The sequence below is a fragment of the Mycetomoellerius zeteki genome, unplaced genomic scaffold (genome assembly GCF_001594055.1).
Source record: "Mycetomoellerius zeteki isolate Tzet28-1 unplaced genomic scaffold, Tzet1.0 scaffold377, whole genome shotgun sequence".
Classification (NCBI taxonomy): domain Eukaryota; kingdom Metazoa; phylum Arthropoda; class Insecta; order Hymenoptera; family Formicidae; genus Mycetomoellerius; species Mycetomoellerius zeteki.
In genome coordinates this window covers 427,291-439,671 of record NW_017257368.1, presented here as the reverse complement: position 1 = coordinate 439,671, position 12,381 = coordinate 427,291, and the positions used below count along the sequence as shown (strand labels likewise).

At 34.8% G+C, this 12,381-nt stretch overlaps 2 protein-coding genes across 3 annotated transcripts in view; one reads left to right on the top strand and one right to left on the bottom strand.

The window, feature by feature from the left end:
* Positions 1-676: 676 nt before the first annotated feature.
* On the top strand, positions 677-3,087 carry LOC108725985 (p21-activated protein kinase-interacting protein 1-like). Its single transcript, XM_018453323.1, has 3 exons — positions 677-872; positions 1,165-1,327; positions 1,833-3,087. The coding sequence occupies exons 1-3, from the start codon at positions 777-779 to the stop codon at positions 3,065-3,067; spliced, it is 1,494 nt and encodes a 497-aa protein (XP_018308825.1). The 5' UTR covers positions 677-776; the 3' UTR covers positions 3,068-3,087.
* LOC108725984 (neprilysin-11) overlaps positions 3,084-12,381 on the bottom strand; it is a 29,578-nt gene continuing 20,280 nt past the window's right edge. For both annotated transcript variants that reach the window (XM_018453321.1, XM_018453322.1), the window contains exons 4-17: positions 11,554-11,732; positions 11,152-11,397; positions 9,963-10,168; positions 9,412-9,588; positions 8,950-9,048; positions 8,297-8,441; positions 7,150-7,364; positions 6,525-6,701; positions 6,266-6,428; positions 5,818-5,866; positions 5,262-5,329; positions 4,992-5,128; positions 4,723-4,887; positions 3,084-3,518 (exon numbers count right to left, since the gene is read on the bottom strand). In XM_018453321.1, coding sequence (XP_018308823.1) covers positions 3,342-3,518; positions 4,723-4,887; positions 4,992-5,128; positions 5,262-5,329; positions 5,818-5,866; positions 6,266-6,428; positions 6,525-6,701; positions 7,150-7,364; positions 8,297-8,441; positions 8,950-9,048; positions 9,412-9,588; positions 9,963-10,168; positions 11,152-11,397; positions 11,554-11,732 — 2,203 coding nt within the window. In that variant the 3' untranslated portion in view covers positions 3,084-3,341. The remainder of the gene's footprint in view (positions 3,519-4,722; positions 4,888-4,991; positions 5,129-5,261; positions 5,330-5,817; positions 5,867-6,265; positions 6,429-6,524; positions 6,702-7,149; positions 7,365-8,296; positions 8,442-8,949; positions 9,049-9,411; positions 9,589-9,962; positions 10,169-11,151; positions 11,398-11,553; positions 11,733-12,381) is intronic.

The following is a 12,381-nucleotide window of genomic DNA, read 5'->3' as shown; positions in this document are numbered from 1 at the left end:
AAGCGCAAGAGTGGGGGAAGTTATCCGTCGCCACTTTTTGCCTCACCCCCACTACCGCTATTGGCACGAGTTGACTCTCCTGGTTCTAGTCTTCTTGGCCGCGGCCTAAATGTCTGAGATAGGACCATTCTTCTAGATCTAAAAGTATGATCCAATTAGCGCGAAGGAAACTTACAACAGTTGCAAAACAAACGTTCTGCTGAACGCACCCATTGTCTGTTGAGATAGGACCATTCTTCTAGATCTAAAAGTATGATCCAATCAGCGCGAAGGAAACTTCCAACAGTTGCAAAACAAACGTTCTGCTGAACGCAGCCATTCTGACCCGGATCGAACCCTCGGTGGAAACTAAAGTATTGGCTACGTTTACACCGTGCATTTAGGCCTTTTCTCTCTAGGAGGAAAAAAGAGGAAGAAAGATGAACTGGTGCAAAAGTTTAGTCAAAAAGAACAGGCCTTAAGCCACTGATGACGAGTGCCAAAAGTGCAAGCAACACGAACAGACCTATTGAAATCCAATGGTCGCGTTCAGCAGACTCACTGTTGCAGAGCGGATCAGTGAATTCTCGCTGCTATTGGATGCTCTAAAAGAATACACCAATAACAGCGAGCGCTCACAGATTCGCTCCACACAATTGAGTCTGCTGAACGCGTACATTCATTTGAAGAACAGATACAACATTCAACACGTGCGAGCCGTGCGAGCAGCAGAGGTGTTCTTTCTACTGTGCTCCACTGTTGTAATACGATTATACGAATAAAACGCTGAAAAAAAGATGCATTCAGACGCAAAACTGCTGAATCCATTTGAAATCATAGTAGGGACGTATGAGCAATATTTGCTTGGCTACAAAGTGCACAACATCGTAAATGTAAGTTATATTTCATCACGTGTCTTGTGTACAGGTTAAGTTCATAAGTCACGCAACCCAAGTGTAAATTTCAAGGAAAATGTGCTTCTAACATTCGTATTAAGATATTTGTATATTTATATATTTGTTATTTTATAAGATATGATCATTCAAGGTGTTCTAGAAAGGAAAGTGTATCTTTAATCAAAGAGTTTTTAAAGTTTCTACTTTAAATAAGGAGAACTGTTAAATATATTTATTTTTTAAATATGAATATTTTAAATACAAATTTTATTTTTTGTCCTTCTATCAGGAGTACAAAATAGAGAAAAGCTTTGCGACTCATAGTCATGTCGCAAGCATACGTGCTGTCTCCAGTAATAAATACTATCTAGCTTCAGCTGGTGCCGATGAAACAGTATGTTTGTATGATATGCGTTACAGACGGGAGTCCGGCAAATTAATGCATCATAAAGGTATGTAGATAAATATACTTTGTATCTGTTCTTAGAGATGGCAAGTAATACATTACTTGTAACTTTATTACTTTTTTATGTCGCTGCGCTTGGCTTAGGGCCGAGACACTACCGTGTCTCCAGATACTAACAAGATAATAACAATTTGATAATATTATAATTTTTCGTGACGATAATGATAATGCGTTATTTATGAAAAAAAAAAAATTAAGTACATAATGAATGAAGTAATGAGTTACTTTTTTTAATGAGTAACATGCAATTGTAATGAATTACTTTTTAAAAGTAATTGTTTCAACTTTGATGTTATCGTTGCTATCATGAAAAATTGTATTGTAACTACCAAATCATTATTATAAAAATGTAACATTAATTGTACATTGTAACATTGGTAATGTGTTACAAATACCATATAATGCATTACTTGCCATCCTTGTTTATTCGATACAATATTATATAAATTTCTGTTATAAAAATAATAATGATCTTCATATTTTCTTTGTAGATACTATCAATTGCATTGCATTTACTCCAGAAGGCTCGCATCTGTTCGCTTGCAGTAATGACGGAAGTATAACTGCTGTTCGTTGTGGCAATTGGCAACTGGAGAAAGTCTGGCCGACCGCGCACAAGGGCTTAGCTGTCAATACTTTAGCTATTCATCCAACAGGGAAGCTAGCACTGTCCACTGGAGAAGACGGTGTGCTTAGGACATGGAATCTAATCAAGGGCAGACCAGCTTATGCCACTAACTTGGTACCCAAACTGAAGTCTAGCGCTAAATGGATAACTATTATTAAATGGAGTCCGAACGGTGAAAAATATCTGATAGCTGTTAATGGAAGTATCTACATTTATTCTGTAGAATCGGCCGGAATAGATAAGGAACTCGCATTTTACTCGAAAGTTATTTGCGTTGAGTTCTTGAAGGACGATTTAATCGCAATCGGTTTCGAGAATGGAGATATAAAGTTTTGTGATCTTAGAACCTCTCTACATACAATGAATATGAAGGCGCATAGCATGAGAGTGAAATGTATCGCACATATGAATGATCTGTTGGTTAGCGCTTCTAGTTCTGGAGAGATTAAACTTTGGAGATATAACAAACATAGTTTGGATATGTTGCAAACCGTTAATTGTGGTGCCAGAATTACTTGCCTTTCTTTAGCACAAGCATACAAAGATTTAATGCAGAAGGAAGAAGTTAAATTAGGCGAAGAAAAGGAAGTAAAAAAGACGTATAAGTTCAGATTGAAGCAGGAAGTTATTATTGAAAATGAAGAGGATTTAGAAGTCGCAAATATTAGAAATCCTAAAGAAAAAGTGCAAGAAAAGAAACATAAAAAGAAGAGAACTATGGAAGATGCTCAAGATAATGTTCAGCATTCAAAGAAGAAAGTTCTAAAAGTAAAAGGGGCTGTCATTTCAAAGAAGAGGGACAGGTCGTCACAGATGGAAGATGTCATCGATAAACCTAAAAAGAAGAAGAAACTCTTAAAAACGAACGAAACAAATCTTTCTAATAAAAAACGGAAAGAAAATTCTGCATCACAAATCACTTCACCAGCGAAGAAGATTAAAAAGTCGAACAAAATTGAAGAATCATCTTTCCCTCGCAAAAAACACAAAGTAAAATTATCAATGACAGATGAAGACGCTCCACCTAGAAAGACAAAGAAGAAAGCAAATGTGGGAAAAGGAGTCGTACCAAAAAAGAAAAAGAAGAAAACGGGATAAATTAGGATTCAATTGTGAGAGGAGCCTCTTTATAAAAGTTATTATTCTTTTCATCCGTGTGATATTTACATCATAAGCTTACGAGTATGAATAGAACGCCTAAGTGCTTAATAAATTATACTCACTAGTTCCTATAATTATAAATCAATCTATTTACAATTTCTTAGACTTATCACTGTACCAACGCCTTCTTCTGTACTAGAAAGATTAGGTCTGAACGAGATAACAGTTTCTAGGCGTTGTTACGTTCTGCTCGAAATTATGCGAAGGATGTCTACCACAAAATGCACTTATGCGACGGGTTCATTGGACTACCAAGCGGACACTTCCAGGCCTTTGCGAACTCGGCGTTGTTCGACAGCGTACCGATAACTCGAAAGTGATTTGGTGCGTGGACACCTTCTATCACCTTGGACTTCAATGATCCGTTCGTATAATTGCCGCACCAGACCTTGAAACAAAATTAGTGTCTAACTTAATCTTTTGAAGCTTTAAACATAAGAAAAAATTATGAAATTTTCATAATTTTTTGCGTGTAAAGGCTCTTCACGAGTTTAATTTTTATCTAAATAGATCTTCATTACAAATTTCTTATTAGTTTGACAAGAGAAAAAAATCGCTATTTCAATGATTCTAAATCTCTCTCTAATCTCAATTACACAAATATATATATGTATAAAGTTTTTGTAATGTATTTAAATAGCAATATATAAGATATTTTTATCTCTTTTGTTTTATTCTTTTCTTTTCATTTTTAAGCCTATAGCACACAATGCTTTTTTCTGCTGGATTACGAGCTGAATTTTCGTGCTTATTGCCTTCTGGGAATCATGGTGAACGTGCTGCTAGCTTCAAACGCCAATTTTCGTGCTGATGGAGCAGCTAGAATTTATTTGACAGAAGGCCTTGATAATATTTGAATTATAAAATTCGAATAAAAAAATAGAACAGATCGTTGCTATGGTATATCATTGTAGAAGTACAATTACATTGTTTTTAATAAGTTATAAATAATTTAAATCGGACTCTCAATCTTTACAATAAAAAATAAATAAAATTAAGGTTAATGAGAGTCAGCGCGGAAATGGGTGCGCACTAATTTTACTGTTATTTTTTATTGTTTTTAACTATTGCAAAAAAAATATTTTGATCTAAGACCGTGTTCTAATAGCAGCCGCGTGGTTAACAGACTACACAATTTTCAACATAGTAGTCAGTAAGATCGCCAGCACAATATCATGCAAGTAATCCAGTAGAAAAAAGTATGATGTGTCATAAACTTTAGTTTTATACACAGTAGTAATACATATAATATTCTTGAGACTTTCATGGGTGTTACCTATGTGACAATCTTGCGTTTCGCGGGTTTTCTCCGTGTTTAGATCCATTCTTGAAGAGACAAGATTGTCACAGTAGTAATACATATATATTGAATATATAACGCGCTTTAACTTTTATTATTATTTAAATGCACTCTATTTAGTAATTTAATTTTATGAAGTAAATCATTTTCTTAGAAGAAGAAGACTATCTGATCGTATGATTTTTTTTTACCAGACGTTGAAAATTTAATTAATTTGCTGTTAAACAAAAATTAATTATATTACTTTCGCAGAATTGAAAAGTGCAAGCTTTATTTTTTCTTTTCTTTTTACCTGTGCAAAACCCAAAAAGAACAGTTGCTCGTTGCTGTAATCAATGAGACCAGGCAGAGCTTGCTGATTCGGACTGCGTGCAATCAGCCTCTGATACGCCCTGTAAGCTTCCCTAATACCGCCGTTATCAGCAATATTTTCACCCTGAGTATTGATGCCATTCACCTGAAAATCAGAAGGTAAATCGAATAGTCAAGCGCATGAGCGACGCCTTGGCACGCTTCTTGATGTTTTTAAACAGACACGTTGCATTATCGCGAGATGCTTACCGTGAAATTATCGCCCAGCTCCGGCAAATGATAACTGCTGTATTGTTCGATTATACACTGCACTTTTTCATGATAGTGTCGCAATGTCTCATCGCTCCACCACTGTCGTACATTGCCGTTCTCATCGTATCGGCGACCTAACACAGAAAATTCGCATAATTCTAGATATTAATGCGGATATGCGGGCATTGTAGTGCTAAAGAGATAGAGGCAAATGACCGTTTTAACGATATTATGCAACGTAAATACGTCGCATTATTGATTACGCACCTTGATCATCGAAACCATGCGTAAGCTCATGGCCCATAATCGCCCCTATAGCGCCATAATTTATGGATCTGCAATGCGGAATGTTGAAGTTTAATGATTATGATAAAGAATTTCATTTGTGTGTGTGTGCGTGCGTGCGTGCGTGTGTGTGTGTGTGTGTGTGTGTGTGTGTGTGTGTGTGTGTGTGTGCGCGCGTGTGCGCTCACATCTTTATGTCTTGAATTAAAATCTACAGCACTTTAAAAGTTAATTATATAACAGAATAATTAAATATTGACATTTCTAATCATTGGACATTTTATTATTAGTAATATTTAATACTAACAATAATTTTCGTGAATTTTATACACTTAAAAATCTACAATATAAGATTATACAGATCTACAATATAAGATATACAGATTTTTTAATGTGACACGACACTAATGTAAAATATCAGAATCTTATTGTGTACCAAAAACGATTAGGACTATGAGGTACGTATAAAGTGTAACTGATTGAGTAAAATATAAGTTGATAATTTTGCCTTAGCTGTAAAATATAAGTTCATACGTACTCCAGTCCGTTGCCGTAAAATGGGGGATGTAGGATACCAGCTGGAAAAGCTAAAAAAAGAGATAAAATTAATGAATTGAAAAGGGGCTAATATGGAGTCAGCGCTGTAAGTAGTGCGCAAAAGTTCTATAAATGTTATTTAATAAATGTTACAAAATTGATATAAATTATGGTATATACATAATTTATACCAATTTTGTAACATCTACTAAATAATATTTTAGAACTTTTGCGCACTACTTACAGCGCTGACTTCATATTAGCCTCTTTTCAATTCATTAATTTTATGTATAATTATAAGGAGTCCAATTATTTATTTCCTATTACTTTAAAAAAAAAGAGACATCACGTATTCTTTTTAAATTTTGAATAATAAAATAAAATTGTCTTTTTTGTAAAGCGACGATGATGGATTCAATTAATTAGAAAATTGACATTAAGACACTTACTGACTGAGTTTAATATCGCGCTGTAAAATGCGTTTACTGTCGTGCCCGACGATATCCATCTACTCCTATCAGGCTTCTCGCGCAAATTATTGAGGCTCTTTTTCATTGCCACGTTAGTTAGCTTGAGCAAAGTCTCGAACAGCTTCCCATCGATCACCTCTACCTAAACAGACCAGACATTGCAGTTTCCGCAGCTGAATATATGTATATGTATTTGTGATCGTAGGTAAACATGCGATAGAGTTCAGGAAAAACTCACTCCTTCGTAAAATTTGTCTAATTCCTCTGGATTCGTGATCCAGTCGGGAAATCCTACGAATGGCCTCATCGCGTGCAATTTTTTATGAGCTCGAGCTCTCGTGCCGGCGTCCATCCAATCTAGCTCCGTGACCATCTCGTCGAACGCGGCCCTGATATCCAGCAGCATCTCCAACGCCTATGCTCAATCAATGATAGTGAATCATCGTTACATCCTCAATATAACCGTTAGGAAAATTAGATAACGAGTACAGTCTGAGTTCCGCTTTTAGGGTATCTTGTAGATAATTAGAGATCGGCAAACTTTCTCCAGATAGAAAAAAAGGAATCAGATAGTGGCTACGTTTACACCGTGTATTTAGGCCACGGCCTATACAATATATGTCCTTATTTATCCTGTAGGTTAAACAAAGACACATATTGTATAGGCCGCGGCCTAAATGCACGGTGTAAACGTAGCCAAAGATACAAGCTTTGCAGACCATGAAGATCGAGATGAAGATATTATAATAATTATACACAATAAAATAAATACAATTATTATATTTAAACAGATGGATGGGCTGCAGTTTCCCCCGACTTATCTTTTCAATATTTGAAAAATACTAATCGCCGCAAGTCCGAACCTTTTCACGCGCTTGTTCATTGAAGTGTTTCTGCGCATAAATATAGCTCAACGCCATGCCAAAGTTCGTGTTGGCATTCCCGGTGCATTCCTTCCAGCGTGGGGTCTTCTCCTTCAAGCCGAAGATCTTCTGCCAGAACTGGAAGCCGAGATCGCGAAACTTCTGCAGCGTCAGAGGGGCAACGGTCGCGTACACGCTCCACCAGACGTATCGCACTACAAAAATCGACTCCATGTTAACTAAATGTTATTCATCGCCGTACGTTATTTTTCGGCACGTAATCACCATCGACTGTCTTAACACTGATATATATTATTGTTATTATATTATACATATCGGTGGTTTTAACGCAGTGAAACAATCGCGGACTTATAATTACTGCAGATACGGTGCAGCTTCCGATAGCTTTCGACCTCGGTGACTTCTCGCTATTTGTTTTCTATCTTTGGTTGTAGAAACATCCTATATTACCCATCATGGATTACCGACACTTCCAAGCGTCTCCATTGCAACAATCTTTAGTACTCGAGGACGAACTTGGAAATAAAGGAGAAGTTTAAGGAAACTTTCATAACGCGAATTTATATTCGCGAAAACACTCGAGATTTCTTATTTACAACGCTGTTAGGAAATCGCTTTATTACTTATCATTTCAATTATCGTAAAATAGAGTAACTTTAATCTATTCAGAACTTTGATCCAAATTAAAAAAAAAAATGCCTACACAATATGCATATCCAAAATCAGGACCAAAGTCATCCCAATTTTGAGCCAAAGTTATTCTATTTCGAAGTTATTCTATAAAGGATTCAATTATTTTATGGAAGGAGAGAGATTAATGAAAACTACCTCAGCAGACAGCTTTAACGTTATTTTGTCGTCAAAATGTCGAGAAATAACGTCGGCTTGTTTGCTGGGTTGTTGCAAGTTGTTCGAATATATGTAGTACGGACGCAAAGAGAATGCTTCCGTGTTACGCAGTTCTCTCTCTCTCTCTCTCTCTCTCTCTCTCTCTCTTCTCTTACACAGCGAACGTAAATGGACGCAAGTGGAAAAGCAACAATATACGCTACAAATTGGATGGAGCACGCATTACCCCAAGTGTCAATCGTGCTCGGTTTGACGAGGGTGCCGAAATTGGACGTACCTATCGTAGCGGATGGAGTGACGGATAGCAGAAGCGGCAATTGCTGCAAATACTTCAAGTCCACGATGATAATCCGATCCACGGTCGGATTTATCGTGACATTTGTGTTCTCGAACACGGCCTTCACGTATTTTGTCCAGTTCCACTGAAACAACGTCTCATTCTTAATTATTCGTGCATTAAAAGTGAGATTCACATTTCGCTCTGTTTCCGACAACCCCGACTCAACTTAGGGAAACAAATACGAGTAAATTTATGGATTAAAAAAATGCAATCATCATAAGAATCATGATAAACTTTAATTTCTTTATTATCGTCTAGTAATAATCTTGTAAGAGTTTTTAAATATTACTTCACATCCACCGGCCAGCGGAGCTCTTGAATTTTATTTTAGTCAGAATTTTGATGAGAATTACGCGTATTTCCAAATATTCCTCGCTAAAATGCAAATGTCACAGATATTTCGTATTAATTTAATCGGTCGTTTATCATGTACGGTATCCATGAATATTATCATACGAAGAAATAATAGGCCTGTTCTTTTTAGCTGAATTTTTGCATCAGTTTATCTTTCTTCCTTTTCTCTTCAGGAGGAAAGAAGAAGAAGAAAGATGAACTGGTGCAAAAGTTCAGCCAAAAATGTTATCGCGTACCTGCTGCGCGCGCACATCGGTGAGTTGTTGCAGGTCGTCGATCGACACTTCATGAATGAGATGATCCTTGCCACGTCGCTCCTCATTTGTTGCCATGATCTGGACGAATTTCAAAAGAATTTAAACGTATTCCTGGAAACGATTATCCTCACATTGGAAGCTGAGTAATCGAGGATAAGAGTCGGGTTGAATGGGACATTTAACTGATAATCAACTTTTTATTAAAAATGAAAGATTAATTACTAAAATTCAATTTATCATATAATAATTAACATTAAATAGATACTCTCAAGTGTGTTGCATTTTAAGATATTTATATATCAATAACATATATATATGTTTATATCTTCTATATAAATGTCTATACATTAAAAATTAACACGCGGGATACTCTATGTGTGGCACAACGTTAGAATAAATTATATATTAAAATTTTGCGAGTTCAATGTATAAGCCGCTTACCTTGGCGAGTTTCGTGCCGAATTCTAAAATCTCGTTAGCGTAATTCGCACTCATATTACCAGCCCCCGCTAATTCGACCATAGACTTTATATATTTTTTATACTCCATTAGTTCCGATTGAAAACGCCGCGGATCCAATAAGTAACGCTCACTGAATCCAGGGGATACTTGTTCCATCTAAAAGAAATTTCGTTCTCTATATTTTACGAGAAGACGTACAGTACATCTATGCAGAATAATTATTTTTCATTATTTATTGATTATACATCGAATTAAATTATACATTTAAATTATATGTTTAAAAAACGTAACGATCATTGCTTTTTTTTATTAGAGTAGAAAACAAAATCATCTATCGAGATATACTACAAAAATATAGTTTAATGAAATTTTGAAGAACATTAAAATATCCTGTATGCTTTTAAGTTTTATGTAAGACAACATTTTTTTGTTTCAAAAATTGTTTTCCATCTCGATTTGAATTTTGCATTCGTAGAATTATTATAAATTTTCTTTTATTGAAATTTGTAACATTTCGGATGTATTCTCACCACCATCGCATTCTTCGTAGTATCCTTGATGTCCTCGCTGATGTAGAAATTGACAAAGAGGTTTAAACCTAACGTCCGCTGCGCTATTCCAGCTATTCTCGATATGTCAAGAGAAGGTATTTTATTCTGCATCGGTGGTTCCTTTGGTAAATCTAGACTATTTAGTGCGTCGAAGATGGGTTCCAATCCTAAAGCCTCGACACTAGCTGTAATCCGATAATTTTCCGTAACTTTAAGTCATAAGTTTCATCATCGAGGCTGCAAATATACATTTTACAGCCTGATTTTAATTGCGCGTAACGCTACTTCTATGTCTATTTTCCACGCGGAAAGATTTATCGTTTCTAAGTATTTAAATCATTTGCACACTTGGTTTTTCCGATATACAATTGCAATCGTCATTCGAAGGCAGATACGAGATCCGGTTACTTCTTCGCGTTAATAAAGTATTCAATTCATCTTATTACGTTATTATTGATTACGTTATTGATTACGGTAATGATACGTCGCAATGCGAACGGTAATGTATTGTTAGATGAGTTAATTTTTTCGAATTTACGTAAATGCAATTACGCACATTCCGTTCTTGCACGAAAGAGCAACAATTAATGAATAATTTATTATCGAAGCAGGTAAATTACTAGGAGTTACTTAACGAAAGAAAATCTTTATAGAGAATTGGTTCGCACGGAAATAGTCGTCGTTCTTTTTCTTCGATATTAAGAAACGCTTCGTATTTTAAATTGATATGGCTTTTTAATAGTAAAAAATTAATTTATAATCTTCCTAATTTAATTTAGAGTAATATTATTATTTCTATTGGATTGTGTAATCGATGCGCAGTCATATATCTGCAGATGTAAAAATTATTTTTTGTATAAATGTATTATTCCAACATCTAACTTTGATCGTATAACTGACGTTTCTTGTACTCAATTTATTCATATAAGCGGTCCCTATGCTATCCTAATCTTAATATTGTCAATTTATAATCTTAATATACAATTTTTTTTTACATTATTCTTAGGAATTGCATAAAGCTATTATTTTTATAGTATTTTTACACTATTTTGAAATTCCGTGAATTATTTATTATCAAATAACTTACAAAAAAATTTTCTTGCAAATTTTTAAAATCTTTTTTCCAAGATATATTTCACCAAGTCATTTAATAATTCTTAAAACTTACCGACATCCATGCAGGTCCTGTAAAGAGCTTTCGCCAGCTTCACTTGCCTGAGGTCGTTCTCCTTATCCGGCTCCTCAAGTAAAATCCTTAAATTTTCTAGAAGTTTCTCCCTAAGCAAACTCAGTTGATCCCAGAAGCTCTGACTTTGAGGAATTGGATGTTTATTGATCCAGCCACCGCAGGCGAAATTGTAGAAATCCTCGCAAGGATTCACGGATTTGTTCATCGCACCAATCACTCGCGCCGCTATGATAATAGAAGCAAATTTATCGTGAAATAACCTTACATTTCAGCGTAATCATAATCTAAATGAAAGAAATTGTCTTGGTACTTTCTTTTGAATGAAGAGTTTTTTTTATTTACTTATTTTTGAAAATACAACGAAGCGTTGATAAAAGATACCTGTCTTAATGCATTCTTCGCTCTGACACATCTCTTTGTATTCTTCTTTGCGAAAGACTGCCATCTGCAAAGTTAATGCTACGATAAGGGCGATAACGGTAACCGCTAACAATCCGACGACTATTACGAGCCGCATCTCCTTTCCGCTTGATTTCTTCTCATCTCGCTGATTGTAATTCCTATGGAAAAACAATGGAAAGATTCCAACAATGAAAACTTGCAATATAATTTGACATGATTTTTTGCATATACAGTGAGAGCAAAAAGTATTCGTACAAGGAAATTTGTTATAAAAAAAAAGCCTTATTTGTAGAAAATAAACATTAATTAGCAATTTTATACAATGAATATATTCTACTCTAACATAAACAAACGAGCTTCGCATTCCTGTATTCCTGATTTTAAAAGCCAAATTTCTCGACTGTACGAATACTTTTTGAACATCCAAACAATACAATTTTTAATTTTCACTTATCTTTTAGATGATATATTTTCTATAATTAATACACATTTTTTCGTTATATATAATTTTAAGAAACATACAGTCTATTTTATTCTTTATGAATAAATTATTAATTACTCAACAAGAAATGATCGTCAAGAAATGAGTCATCGATTTGATATCAATTCGATGACTCATTTCTCGTTGGATAATATTTACTTTTTAAAAATAAATCATACAGAGAATATATTTTCTTAAATAATTTTATTTTTAAAAAGTAAATATTATCCAGCGAGAGAGATGAGTCATCGAATTGATATCAAATCGATATAGATACGATGATTTCAACATCAATTTGATGTCGATTTGACGTTTAATTGACGATC

Excerpts from the sequence above, each read along its gene's own strand:
- LOC108725985 (XM_018453323.1), top strand. The coding sequence starts at position 777 with ATGCATTCAGACGCAAAACTGCTGAATCCATTTGAAATCATAGTAGGG. Across the intron at positions 873-1,164 it reads AAGTGCACAACATCGTAAAT|GAGTACAAAATAGAGAAAAG; the intron begins GTAAGTTATATT and ends TCCTTCTATCAG. Across the intron at positions 1,328-1,832 it reads CAAATTAATGCATCATAAAG|ATACTATCAATTGCATTGCA; the intron begins GTATGTAGATAA and ends TTTTCTTTGTAG.